Source organism: Phoca vitulina, unplaced genomic scaffold, assembly GCF_004348235.1.
Source record: "Phoca vitulina isolate PV1807 unplaced genomic scaffold, GSC_HSeal_1.0 scaffold37, whole genome shotgun sequence".
Lineage (NCBI taxonomy): Eukaryota > Metazoa > Chordata > Mammalia > Carnivora > Phocidae > Phoca > Phoca vitulina.
The window spans coordinates 4686730-4700971 of NW_022589740.1; the positions used below are offsets into that span (position 1 = coordinate 4686730).

Consider the following 14242-nt stretch of genomic DNA (forward strand, 5'->3'; position numbering starts at 1 on the left):
AGGGCTGACCCAGAGCCTGTGCTCAGGTTTGGGGTCAGACTATCTGGCAGGTGTGGGCCAAATATGACGAGGAATTACAGCAGTCCCCGACAAAATGAAAGCTTTTATTTGCTTGAGAAAAGGAGTGATGTGGCTTGGCCTCTGTAAGATGCCAAACACTGATAAATTATTTCACTCGAATGGCCTCTTAGACTTAGTCAACTCGAGTCCAGAAAGACTCGGCTTGCCTATTGACATTCCCATTAACCATCAGTCCTTGTGAAGAACAAGCTAGGGTGGTCTGATCGTGGATACTCTGACCGAGCGCAAGCTGCTTCTCATCTACCCTGGAGTCAGGTGAGGAACGACGGAGATGTGGGTGGGGCATCTGGTCTGTGGTGCTGCCTCCTATTCATCACAGACTGGCAAACATTGCCCACACTCTCATCCACAGCTCTCCAATTAAGTACCAACAGGCAAAGCCAATGGAAGCCCACATCCTAATCCTCACACCATGACCAAAGCCCCCAGTAAATCCATTTCATCAGCCCGCCTTGGTCCCTGACCTCACTCAGGTGAGTCCACCCCCACCTTAGGCAGGGCCAACCCTGTGGGAAATTCCTTATTTCCCTGGTGTTTCCTTCTCTCCATCTACCTTTGATCTTATCCACTTCTCCCAGACTCCTCTACTCCATCCTGCCTACTTCCGAAGGTTCCACTCAGCATAAAACTATCTGCCACCATGGGCCTCACTGAGGAGGCCCCCAAAACAAAAGACCGAGCAGGAATTGGCCACCTCATGGGGTTTTGTTGTCCAGTGACAATGAGAAGACAGGCACCATGATGCAACTTAAGCTTTGGGGTTTTCTTGTTGGGTCTGTAATCAGTGATGTCCTTCACCACTTTTTTTCATAAAAGATTAAAAACAAACAAACCATGAGGTTCAGCTGGCCTATGAGGGCAATTTGGATTTCCGCAGAGCCTCCTGTTACTCTTTCCCCATCAGTATGGTATGCTGCAATATCCTGGCTTCCTCCCACCCCTTATCAACTGCCTTGATGAATACGGTAAAGTAATTATGATCAAGGAGGCTGGCTGGTGTTTACACAGAATGTAGTTGAAGGGTGTTGAAAGACAGAAGTAGGCAGATGATAGGCAAAAAGCAATGTTCTGCCATGACCCCCGACAAGGTCACAGGAGCATATGCCCTTAAAAAAAAAAAAATCACTAGCCTCACTGAATTCAGAATGGTCTGTTTCTGTCCAACAGGGAACAGAAAAACCAAGCCTAAAATGCTAAAATCTCTCTTCAAACTACCCCAGGGGCAGCTGGGCCAACCAGGAGCGAATCTAAGAACAAGGCAGAAACTGGAGGGGCCCAATGTCAAAGACGGACCAGCCACCTGCAGAGAATGGCTTCTGCCCAGTGAACGGTATTGCTTCTCAAGGGCATTTGAGAAAGGGCTGGGAGCGCGCTGTATAAATAAATATTACATTTCTCCTCCTTTGGCAATATCATCACCAGTACCAGATATTCCCATTGCAGAAGGAGGGCTGGAAACACTGGACCCTCCCGTGTTCACAGCAGAGAGCAGCACACACCCCTTCTACTGTTTGCAGTGATCTGCCTGGAGTCCACATGCCACCCTAAACTGACCAACAATACCATTTCCAGAGCTTGCGACAACAGACAGAAAGCCCCTGAGGACAGTATCTCTCGTGTCCAAAGCAACGTGGCCCCTCAGTTCCGAATTTAATCATGGGCAGATCTGGGTTCAAACGTCAGCAGCAGTAAATAAGACGGCAGCAGCGTGTGTGGTAGGCAGAATTCTCAGATGGCCGTCCAAGATTCCCAGCCCCCGGCTATTCAAACACAAACTCAGGTACTGTTGTGATCAGGGGACCTTCAAATAGAGAGATTATCCAGGTAAGACAGGAGGCATGTAAAAGCAATTAAAGCCATGAGTTTTCTTCAGCTGGTACCACAAGAAAAAGTCAGAGTCAAAGCGCGAGAAAGACTGGATGCAACAGGATTCAATGTACCGCTGCTGGCTTGAAGACAGAGGGAACCAAGTTACAAGGAATCCAGGCCGTCTCTACAAGCTGAAAGACGTCCCCAGCTGACAGCCGGCCAGAAACAGGAATTCCAGTCCTAGAACCTGAATTCTGCCAACAACCTGAATGAGCTAGAAGCTCATTCTCTGCCAGAGCCCAGCCCAGCTGACACCCTGACATCAGCCTTGTGAGACTCTAAGCAGAGAATCCAGCCAAGCCCACCAGAACCTCCAATCTATGTAACTGTGAGAGGGTACATAGGTATTGTTCTCAGATGCTAAGTTTGTGTTCATCTCTTACGCAAAACACAAAACTAAGTGGAATGCCATGATTCAAAATGGCCTGGCTCTCTGTAATGTTAGGCTTACATCTCCGCAACTTCCCACACCCTGAGTCATGAGAGCGCAGACTTCCTCTGGTCCCTTTTCCCCGAAAAATAAAAGGGTACAAAGATTAGGGAGGCAAAGACCTTTCCTTACTTCAAACTACCCACCGCCCCCAGACGGAGAATACCATTTGGAATTCTCGTAGAAAGAATTATCTTTCCCTTCCTACCAACTGCAGCCGCATACACGTACCAAATGTAGACTCTGTTAGTTGTCAGGGGCAACCCACCATGGGCTGAGTGTTCCTGCATGTTCCTGCTGAGGAGGCCCTTCCCTGGGCCCTTTCTCCTAATAGTGTTCACAGCACGCAGCCCTGAGCGATGCAGTAATGTCCCCATCTGGAAGAAAGAGCAGGCTTGCTGGAGAGGAGCAGTCCCCGAGTGTGCAGACTCCTTGGCCGTGATGCAAACCCACTGCATGCTCGGCATCTCCTTTCCTCTCCTCCCTGCACATCATCACTGTGGGACTTGGGGGGCAGGGGAAACCGATACAAACATGAGGCCCATGCTGCTCGCTGTGCTCTAGGTAACAAAGTTCTCTGTCTCTGACCCAAGATCCGCAGGTCTTCCGCTAGCATCCACAACACAGTAATAATCTGACTTCGTAGCTTGCGAGTAGGGTCCAATTCCAGACTCTGACACTATTACATGCAGCACTTTAAATGAGGAGATGTAATGTCTTTACATTATAAATTTCAAAGGGATAAAATACCCTTTGTGAATTTTCTTAAGAATATAATAAAACCTACATCGAAGAGCTATATGAGGATAAAGAAAATGTACCGCACACGTTAGATAGAGAAAATATCCAGTAACTTTAATTGAGCCCTGCCCTCCCCAGGCACTCCTCGCCCCACATACACATACGATGAGCCAGACAGGGGGGTAGCACCTGCCTTCCTGATGTCAGTCCATTCAGAAGACGAGGGACAAGTGAGCTTCACAGACCAATTCTGACCTGTGTGGAGCAGTGCACTCCACCCCGTATTATCTCACTTAATCCCTACACAGACACCGAGGCTCAAAGCAGTCAGTCCTCGCAGGAGGAACGCTAACAGAAGCCCAGGGATGCAGGTGTGAGGCTGTTTGAGCAGCACAACTGTGTCCTGAAGGCACACTCTTCATCCAGGTGAGCCAAGGGAGCGCTCGTCACGACTGGGCCTCCTGAGCAATGTCCGGGCCACTGCAGAGGTGGCTAGAAACCACATGATACAGAGATGTCTTTTATTTAAATATTCTGATTTTTTTTTAATGGGAAATTAAGAAATCCTTGATGCAGAAGCATATCCTGTCCTGTATGAATGTGGACTTGGTCCCTTTGGGCATCCGTGGCAGCTTCTGCTTGTCGGTAGGCGCTGGGGCCTTAGCTGGTGACGGTCTCACTTGAGGGTCTTGCTAAGGTTGGAGAAACCAACACCAACACAGGCCATCAGCACTTTATCCCCACCCTTGAGTTCTTCACCACATGGCTTGGTTTCAATTTTAAACATAATCTGGAAAAAACTCTTCAAATGCCGCAAAAACTCTATCCTAAAAAGGAAAAAACAAAAAAACAAAAAACGAGGGAGGAGTGAAAAAGAAATCCTATTTTCAAAAGAAGTTCTCCTTCCCCCACCTAGAACCCAAGCCTTTACTTTCACAGATCAAGAATATCTAAAATTAAGAACATCTCAATCAAAGTTCATTAAATAGTATTTATTAACAGCCTGCCATTTTCCAAAGCGGATCTGGACAGCCTATAGAGATGCACACAATACAAGATAAATTAAATACATTTTTTAAAGGTCCGAGGTTAGTACATGACACATAAGTCATCAGGCCCCACACAGTCTGAGTGGACACAAATTCAGCATTAGTCTATGAGCAGCTCTTGCAAAGAGAGAAACGTGGACTCCCATAACTCACAGCATCATGACATAAAACCAAGCAGATGCCAAAATAGAGAAGTCTCTCTCTTCATTCCTCAACCTCAATATAACCTTTCCATTCACTCAACACACATTTACTGAGTGTGTACTAGGTACCAAGCACTGTTCTTGGTGCTGGGGACGTTGTAGTCAACACAAAAATCCCTTCTCTCATGAAGTTGTCAATGTAGTGGGGTAGACAAGTTAAATACTCCTTAAAAGTACTATGGAAATTTAAATAAAGTAAACAAGGCAAACGAGTGGGAAGAAATATGGGTATAACAATATTTGTGTGTATATGACAGGCCATAATAAACAAGATGGCCAAGGAGGAGCTCACAGTAAATGTGACAATGGGTTTCATAGGGCTGTTTCTCATCATCTCCTTTTAAGACAGAATGATGGCTTCATCCCAACAGTACCTTGGGAACAGCAATTCCATGGAAGGATCATTGTACAGGTAAGCAGGCTTCTACTGGTCTGCCCCAGCAGATTCACCATCTCCCCAGCTGGCCTGACCATAAGACTCACCTGGAAAGTTCATTAAACACACAAGTTCCTGAAGGTTCTATTCAACTAACAACTGGTAGGGAGCAGGGTCCACATGGTAGAGCCTGGAAGCATAGGCCAACACAAAGACGGCCCCTCCCCACCCTTTACAGCCCGTGTCTCCTCAGTGCACAGGGGCCAGAAATCTATTGTTAACAAGGATCCCTGGTGATTCTTTTTTTTTTTTTTTTTAGGATTTTATTTATCTATTTGACAGAGAGAAAGCGAGCACAAGCAGGGGGAGTGGCAGAGGGAGAGGGAGAAGCAGGCTTCCGGCTGAGGAGACAGCCCGACGAGGGGCTCGATCCCAGGACTCTGGGATCATGACCTGAGCCGAAGGCAGACACTTAGCCGACTGAGCCACCCAGGCGCCCCTCCCTGGTGATTCTTAATCAGGCAAGTTTGGGAACACTGGTTTAGTTAAGAAGAGATGGTCTGCGTCTCAGTAATGAAGTATCCAGCAACCTTGTATCCTTCTGTCCCGCAACTGAACCATCCAAACTCCCTACCCTAGCCAGATGGTTCTAACCCTGCCTGCACATGGAATCACCTGAGAAGCTTTCAAAATACTGATTCTAGACATAAAGACCAACAGGAAAGAGTTGAGAGTCAAGAAATAAACCCACACATTTATGGTGAATTGATTTTTTTTTCTTTTTTTTTTAAAGATTTTATTTATTTATTTGACAGAGAGAGAGACAGCAAGAGAGGGAACACAAGCACGGGGAGTGGGAGAGGGAGAAGCAGGCTTCCCGCCGAGCAGGGAGCCCGATGAAGGGCCCGATCCCAGGATCTTGGGATCATGACCTGAGCCAAAGGCAGACACTTAACGACTGAGCCACCCAGGCGCCCCTGGTGAACTGATTTTCAAAAGGGGCACCAAGATAATTCAATGGGGAAAGAATTATCTTTCAACAAATGCTGCTGGAACAGCTCCACATGCAGAAAGATGAAGTTGGGCCCTTTCCTCACATCATCCACAAAAATTAACTCAAAATGGATTAACGACCTCAACTTAACAGCTAACACATGAAACTCACAGAAGAAAACACAGGAGAAAATCCTCATGATCTTGGGCTGGACACTGGTTTCTTAAATACAACACCAAAAGCAGAGTGATAAAAGAAAAAAACAGATAAATTGGATTTCATCAAAATTAAAATCTTTTGTGCATCAAAAGACACTATCAAGAAAGTGAAAAGACAACTCCCAGGTTGGAAAAAGAAGTATTTGCAAATCATGTATCTGGTAAGAGTCTGGTATTGAGAATATAAAGAACTCTTACAACTCAATAATAAAAAAAACCAAATAATCCAAGATGGGCAAAGGATCTGAACAGACATTTCTCCAAAGACATACAAATAGCTAATAAGCACATGAAAAGACACTCAACATCGTCAGTCATTAGGGAAACGAAAATCAGAACGACTAGGAGATCCCATTCCACACCCCACAGAGTGGCTACAATCAAAAAGAGAGACGTCACATGTCTGGGCGAGGATGTGAAGCAATTAGGTGCCTCAACACTGTCGGTTGCAATGTCAGTACGGTGTGGCCCTGTGGAAAATAGTCTGGCAGTTAAATCTCAAGTAAAGACTTACCATATGATCCAGTAATTCCCCTCTTAGGTACAGGACAAGAGAAAGGAAACATACACCCCCACAAAAGCTTGACACTAATGTTTGTGATAACATTATTCATAACAGCCAAGAAAGGAGGAACAACCCGAATGCCCATCAACTGATGAATGGATAAACAAAATGCGGGGTGTCCGTACAGTGGAGTATTATTCGGCCTTGAAAACGAGTGGAGAACTGACCCACACACAGCACAGATGAACTCTGAAAACACTGTGCTCAGTCCAAGAAGCCAGTCACGAAAAACCACATACTATATGAGTCTGCTTGTATGAAATGTCCAGAACGGGCAAATTATAGAGGCAGAAAGCAGATTAGTGGTTGCTCAGGCCTGGGGGTTGGGGGGAGCAGGAAGGACAGGGAACACCCGTGAATAGGCAAAGGGTTTCTTTGTGCAGTGGTGAACACATTCTAAAATTATGGTTATTCTGAAACTGGGGTTATGGTCACACAACTTTGGGAATATACTAAAAACCACTGAATTGTACACTTTATTCTTTTTAAAGATTTATTTATTTATTTTAGAGAGGGAGAGCGCAAGTGCAGTGCACGTGCCTGTGGGGGAGGGGCAGAGGAAGACGATCCTGAGCAGACTCCCCCCAGAGCGCGGAGCCTGATGTGGGGCTCGATCTCACGACCCTGAGCCAAAACCAAGAGTCGGACGCTTAACTGACTGAGCCACCCGGGCGCCCCTGAATTGTACACTTTAAAAGGGTAAACTGTGTGGTATGTGAATTATATCTCAATAGAGCTGTTCAAAATGAATAAATACACGGTATTTGTGAAATTCAAAAGTAGTGGGCCCGGCTCCCACCCTCACACAGTATATACCCGAAGGAGCGCAAAGCCTACTGCGGTGAATTGCGCACCCCTCCTGTCCCTCCATCCTTCAACCTACGAAGGAAGGAAAGGGGGCGGCACAACTCCTCAGCCGGTCTGGCTGACATGAGCGGCACCTCAGGGACGAAGAGAAGAAACAGTAACGCCCTGCACGGTAGGTCTGGTGCGTGGGGCGCGCTCGCACAAAAGTCCCTCGCTTCTCTGCTCTCTGTTCATCTCCGTCTTCAAAGTAACATCCCATCTGGCAACTCTCCTAGGAAAGCTTCCTCGGCCAGCAAGCTGGGTGGTTTCCACGGCGCTCCTGGCTCTGCTCGTGGGGTCTAATGAATGCTCTGCAGAGCTGTCTCGCAACTGGCCGCGCCCCCTGTGGCAGAGCACCTCCCGGGCAGAGACTGAGTCTGCTGCCGAAAGCCATTCTCCCTGCCGGGCGCTCGACCAGCTGCTCAGCCAGGAGGCACCGAAGGGAGAGGGCGTTTGACAAGTGCCGCCCTCATTCTCAGCAGGGAAGGGAAGCCCGTGCCGGCCGTGCCGGCTTCCCTGTCTTCCTCACCAACTGAAATGTTCCGTTCCGTGTTCTCTGTCCGGGCCCCACCACGTCCCCCACCCTGTCCTAGGAGAGAAAACAAACGCGTCGAACCCACAGATAAACAGTCGGCATCTGCGGGCAGCGCTTCCAGCCGCCTCACCCACTTGTCTGTGCTCTGGGGAGAAAACGGCCTGTGCTGTCGCTGCCTGGGGCGCGCTCGGCTCCCAGCGCCGTCCCGGCCAGCCGTGCTGGGAATCGCTGGGCTGGGCTGGAAAACCCACACGCCCCCCGGCAGCCGGCAGAACCCCCGAGGGGCCTCCGGGCGCCCCCGAGCTCCTGGAGAAGGATGGAGAAACACAGGCTTGAGCGTGCAGGCCCACACGTTCGCAGCCGCGGGGCGTGTGTAGCCTTTGGAACAGCCGCCAAAGCAAAGTCGGGTCCACGTCCTACAGGATGTTCTGCCAGCCCCGCTGCCTGTCTGAAGGGGTGGGGGAGGCTGCAGAATGTCCTCCGCCCTCCAGCTGGGTCTCCAGAAGCCGAGAAATAACCACAGACGATGTGAAATCCTAACTGCCTGCTGAAGGAATTCGACAAGTCCCATCCACGCTGCCCTGCGCCCTTCCCCACGCGCAGCTCTGCGTGGCCGCGCCTGTTCCTCCTGGTGCAGGATGCCCGCCCCTCTCTCCCCAGCACCACACTGCGGACTCCCGCCTCCTGGACACAAGCACAGGGCCACGCGGGAGAGGAGCTGTGGCTCACTGACGGCCGCTCTGGCCCTCGGGGGGCACGGTGACCACCTGCACGGAGTAACGGGCAGCTCTGCAGACCGACCATTTTAGACAACTGGAATTCTTTCTATACGACTCCTGTGTGAAGGATCTGAACTCCTGACTTAGACAACTGTATGGTGAGCCATCGGGCTCCTTGCTCAGCGGGGCTCCACCCCAGGACCCCGGGATCATGACCCGAGCCGAAGGCAGACGCTCAACCGACTGAGCCACCCAGGCGCCCCTGTAGTGAGTTTTCTTGTTATTCAGGAAAAAGTGAGGATTTATTTTCGGAAAAAACAAAACCAAAAACAACAATACTTTTGTAGAAAAATACTTTTCTATGAAAGCCTCCAGTCCATCTGACAAACTTTCAGAGACTTCTGGAGCACAGAGATCATTTTTCCTGTGCATTTTCAAAGGGTGGGTTGTTCCCACCACCACTGTTGGTCAAAAGGTGAAGGCCACTGGGCTCATGGGCACCTGCCCACTGAACCCCAACTGCCTGGGACTTGCCAGGCGGCCCACCCCACCCCTTGAACACCACACCAGGGGGGTGCCAGGATCACAGGAGAGCCCTCTGTCCAGGAGCTCCACAGACACAAAACCCAACAGAGGGTCCTGCCTTCTGTTCCACCAAGTCACTTCGCTATTACGGTTACCTGCTTCTCAGGCCTAAGGTGCTGCTCTGGAAGTTGAGGGGAAAGTTTCAGGGGCAGGAAGAGCAACTGTTCAGTGGGACCCCATAGTCACCACACACCAGCTTTTAAAAAATACATGGGTGGTGCTTTTTCTGCCCAACAGTGGCTTCCCTGAAGCCCGCTGACCTCTGTTCCAAGGATGAATGCTCATGGTGAGTCCCCAGCCCAGCTCGGCCGAGGCCCCACATCTCCCCCAGCCTGACTCTGCTCCCTGTCGCCTTTGTAAGTGAATTTAACTACTTCTCTCTTTTCATCTGAAAAGTAAGGATGTCCCTGGCTTTTCCCACATGCCAAATACGTTCTGGGGCACAAACGGCATAACAGAAGGGACGGGGCTTTGCAGGACCTCCAGCACTCCGCAGAGGTAAGGTGGAGCGGGCCGCGCTAGCTTGCAGAGAGCAGCTAAGCCACTGAGCCCAAACCGCCGGGTGCTCTCTCATTTGGTCTCACGCTGCTGTGCTTCAGACTGGGGGAGCCCACTGCCCCGATCAGTCTGTGTGAACAAGGACGCTGGGCTCTCACTCCCCCCCAAGCACTTCACACGCAGTGGAAAGAGATCATTTATTAAAGTGAGGGGAAAAAAAACAAAGTGGCATGGTTTATTTTAGACTTCTAACTAAAGATAGAAGGAGATCATTTTACAATGAGGACTCTCTGAAAAGATGCAGCAGGGCACCCTGCCTGAGACAGGGAGGTGCCTGGGGCCCAGCGATGTGGATGGAATCCCAGCTCTTACACAAGAGCACAGTGCGTCAGGGAAGCAGGGACTCTGGACGAGACTGTCTCCGTCAGAACCCCACTGGCTGACCTGTGTGCCCCCAGGGGACAGGATTCCACCTCTCCAGCCTCAACCCCTTCACCTGTAAAATGGAGCATGAAGAGTACCTACCTGCCTTTATCGCCCCCATAGGGTCATCATGAAAACTACATGAGTTCGCATTTTAAAGCGCCTAAAACAACATCTAGACCACAGTAAACACTGTAAGTGTTCATTAGATAAACCGACCCTACAGAATTCTTGGAATCGCAAATAAGAAATGTGTGGTGTTTAGTAACATGACTGCAGGAGGTTGGTCATAATGAATACCGATTTAGAGATAGCTGAGCAGACAATTTACAGTGACTTCAGGCTCGAGAACACCCAAAGCAAGTTTCCTAGGCCTCCTGGTGTCCAAAGAGACCTTACGGAGAGACTGGACTTCCCAGGCTGAGGGGACGCCCAGGCACAAACCTGCTTCCGGCATGGACTGAGCTCTGGGAGGCATCCTGCACGGCTGGAAGGGCTGAGTACCTGACCTCGTTCAAGCCTCACTCCATCTCCACAAACCCACGACTTCAGGACCATTCACCATCTCTACTGATGAGACAAATGCTCAGGGTGCTCAGTGCCTGGTCCACGGTCTCCCAAGCCCCGGGGCAGAGCCAGACCTGAAATCCAGGCAGGCAGGACTCTTGATACCTGCGCACACGCAGAATGCAGCACGCTCTGGAGACCGCAGCCTCTAGTCATGAACAATTGCCCAAAATGCTAAGATGCTCATTAATACTCATTTTTCTTGCTGTTCACCCTGCCTTTAAATAAAGTGTAAATCCTTCCCTAAATTCTAAAGTTAAGCTTTTTGAGGGGAAGGCAGAACCACTGTCACCAACTATAACCATCTAAAACTCAATAAATTCAACAGAAATAGATTCTACACATACTAGCATGCCATTTAATACTATTTTATTCTACTGAAAAAAAAAAATCTCTCTGGCCTTCCTGAAGAATTTCACACATATAGACTTACTTTCTCAAGTAACACGAAAACCACCAACAGCAATCTCCTGAAGTAAGACAGGGAAAAGGAAAAGAAAGGAAGAACACTGAGACCCTTATTTTCCAGAAAGGATTTGAAAGCAACACTGCACGAAAAAAACATCCTCCTTAATCCCAGTGCTCTGTAAACAGACATTTGAAAAGCTATTTATAAAAATCAAAATGTGCAAAGTGCCAGAATACATTTCTTTAAACCAAGGAGGGCCTTGCTTCTGGTTTTCGTTAAAAATCAGGTTTCAGAAAACAAATTTTTATGACTTTATCTGCTCTTAAAAGTAAGTGTGACAGTTTGATCTCAAAAGCTCTTGAATCTGACTAGGATAAACTGCTCCCCCCCCCCCCCCCCAGTATTATCTTCCTGATTGTGGATTTTGTCCCTTTTCAACCTTAACTGTTCACAAATACAATGTTAACTTCGCTTATCAGGTCCCTCAAGGACACACAGTTCTTCCCGCCTTTGCCCCTTCATTACTTTGGGCCACTGGAGCCTTCCATGAGGAAAATGGGTCCCAATCAGATACAGCTACCAAAAATAAACTCCCTAACCCCCACCCTTGTGCTAGTTTACCAAAAAGAAGGTTGGCTGTCCCCTCCCTGACATGAAGCCCTGGGAGGCAGGTAATCCAGAGGACAAATGTCCTGTAAGGCCTAGACCCAAGTCTCAAAACACATAATTTTGCAATGTGTCCAACTCCTCTAAAGCTCCATTCAGAGCAGACCACTTTGTTTTCCCAGGAGATGTTATAATTTTAGGCAAGGTCTCTGGAAGACAGGACACTGCAATTAATGTTTGGTGAGGAGTGAGTCGAGGAGGACAGGACACAGGGACTTTTAAAAATGCCCAGTCATATCTTGACCATCTCCACAGGGGCTGCTGACATGAAAAGATTATAAAGGCCCTGGAGCCAAACTAAAAAAAAAATCTCCAAAAGAAAAAAAGAAAAAAAAAAAGTGTGACGGAAAAATAAAAATATACATTCCATTTTTCACATAATGTTCTGCCAAACCCCATGCCCCATGACCGCACACGTTTCTAGACACAGTCTCACGCTGCGCGAGCAGTCAGGCCTGCGGCTGCCCCAGAGCGGAGGTCGGGAAGCTGCGAGAGCTGCTAACCAGCCGAAGGGGGCCGTGGCGGGCCGAGACTGTCGGCCCTGCCAGCAAACTCTCCACGGGAAGCAAATCTCTGCACTCGGGGTGCTGAGCTCCCAGCCCTGAACCGCTCTCGAATTGCTGGTGTTACAAAGTCTATCTTAGTATTGTTGATTCCTGGTGTCAGAGTGCCATTTACTCAATTTCCTGTTTCCTGTGCTGTGAAATACTTTACACGAGCTATCGGGAGATAGTGTGGTCCTCACCACCCTCCTGCTTATCAGTCTTCCCCCTCTGTTAACAGAATGTACTCTCTTGCATCTCCTTGTTCCAAAACAATCTCCCACCAGCAATCAAAAAAAAAAGCCTCCATAAGAATCTCCTCCAGTCTCCTGCTCTCCCCAGTCATGGCGGAGCGTGCCCCTCTCCCAATGTGATGGCACCACCATTCTTCAGTTATCACAGTACTGTACCTTTCAGATATACAGCATCGGTACCATGATAACCGAAAAAGGACAGTTCAGTCTCATATCTACCTGAGTATCTCCGCCCACACGAGGCCCACCCAGCCCGCTCCCACCCACAGATGACCAGGTAACGATATGCAGTAGATATTCACATACACACACACACAGATGTCAGTGCTCAGAGGCTGTTACTATCAATAAGCAATGCTTCTCCTCTGCTGTGTATCATTTAAGTCTTGTTTATCATTAAGTCTGAGCTGCTCTTTTTGCCTCAGTGGTCAACTTTGGATGACACCCATGGCCTCAAACTCACCTCTCTATTTTCCCCACTAGTCCAGCGGCAGGACTATGAACTTTGCTTCCTCGTTCATCTTTCCAGCCAGCTCACACCCTATCATCTTGGACAAAAAGATAGTCCTCTTGGCCACAGGGAAGGAAGAGGGCGATTTAAAAAACTAACAAAATCCAAGCTGTAACAGAACCAGGAGTTTACCTCCAAAATGGAAACAAAATCTAAAGCACAGACAAGAGAACGGCCCAGTATTTGTCACGTAACTCTGATGACCTGGGAACGACAGACGGGAATGGTGAAGCTACAAGAAAGAATGGAAAGCAGGATCCTTGTTAAACAGCAGGTTTAGGATGACAGGCTCTGGCTCTCTATGCATCAGCACAAGCCGGGCTTCACAGAGACGAGCTGTGTGGCGCACAACACCTGTGTCGTTCTGGGCCATTGGAAGACTAAACCGGCCAGCGCAGTAAGGCTGAAGGGCAAGGACTCACGTGTAGGGAGACAGCGGTCCGAGCAGGACTTTGGAAACATCCTGCTGTCCAAGGGTCATGAGCAACAGAGCCAGGCTCTGGTTGGTCGAGTCCACACATCCACCCTGTAAACACAAACACCTTAAAGATTAATCGTGGTGCCAACCAGAAAATGGAAAACCAACAAAACAGAGGGAAGGAAAACCGCAGACACCCAGAGGATCAGAACCACGGAAGAGGAGACTACAAAGTTCAAGCAGTAATAAAATAGAGGGCAGGTCTTTGAGGAGTAACCCTTACACCAGCTGACTTTAGGGAGTGAAAGTAACAGTTAATAAAAACAACTGTAATCACGGAGACTATGCGAATGAATGGACACTCAGAGGTATCTAGTGAAAAATGAAACCTTGCCTTTGTAAGGAAAGAAGAGGCAGGACATACAAGCAAAAACCCCTAATCAGCTCTAGGCAATGTACAGTTAATTACCTAGGGCTATGTGAATGCCGCCTCTCTTTGTGATCTGTTCTGGAGCTAATCCGACGTGAATTCAGTCACCTTCCACGGGTCTCACCTATGCACACATTCCGTTACACTCAGATACTGCTGGCCTGTTCCAGGAGCCTCTCGGCTCTCTCCCTGTGTGTGCCTTAGCGCTGGTGAACTACTGCGCTCAGTCCGTCCCTCCTCACTGCTTGCTTATGCATTACTCCCCGCCACTTTCCCTTCCTTCTCCTCCACACCAGAACACAGCTGCTTTGGT

General features: G+C 48.7%; 1 protein-coding gene across 2 annotated transcripts in view; it reads right to left on the reverse strand.

The window, feature by feature from the left end:
• Positions 1 to 2536: 2536 nt before the first annotated feature.
• RCL1 (RNA terminal phosphate cyclase like 1) overlaps positions 2537 to 14242 on the reverse strand; it is a 62887-nt gene continuing 51181 nt past the window's right edge. The window contains exons 8-9 of one of the 2 annotated variants that reach the window (XM_032427621.1): positions 13504 to 13607; positions 2537 to 3948 (exon numbers count right to left, since the gene is read on the reverse strand). In XM_032427621.1, coding sequence (XP_032283512.1) covers positions 3798 to 3948; positions 13504 to 13607 — 255 coding nt within the window. In that variant the 3' untranslated portion in view covers positions 2537 to 3797. The remainder of the gene's footprint in view (positions 3949 to 13503; positions 13608 to 14242) is intronic. The other variant, XM_032427622.1, reaches the window with a different exon arrangement.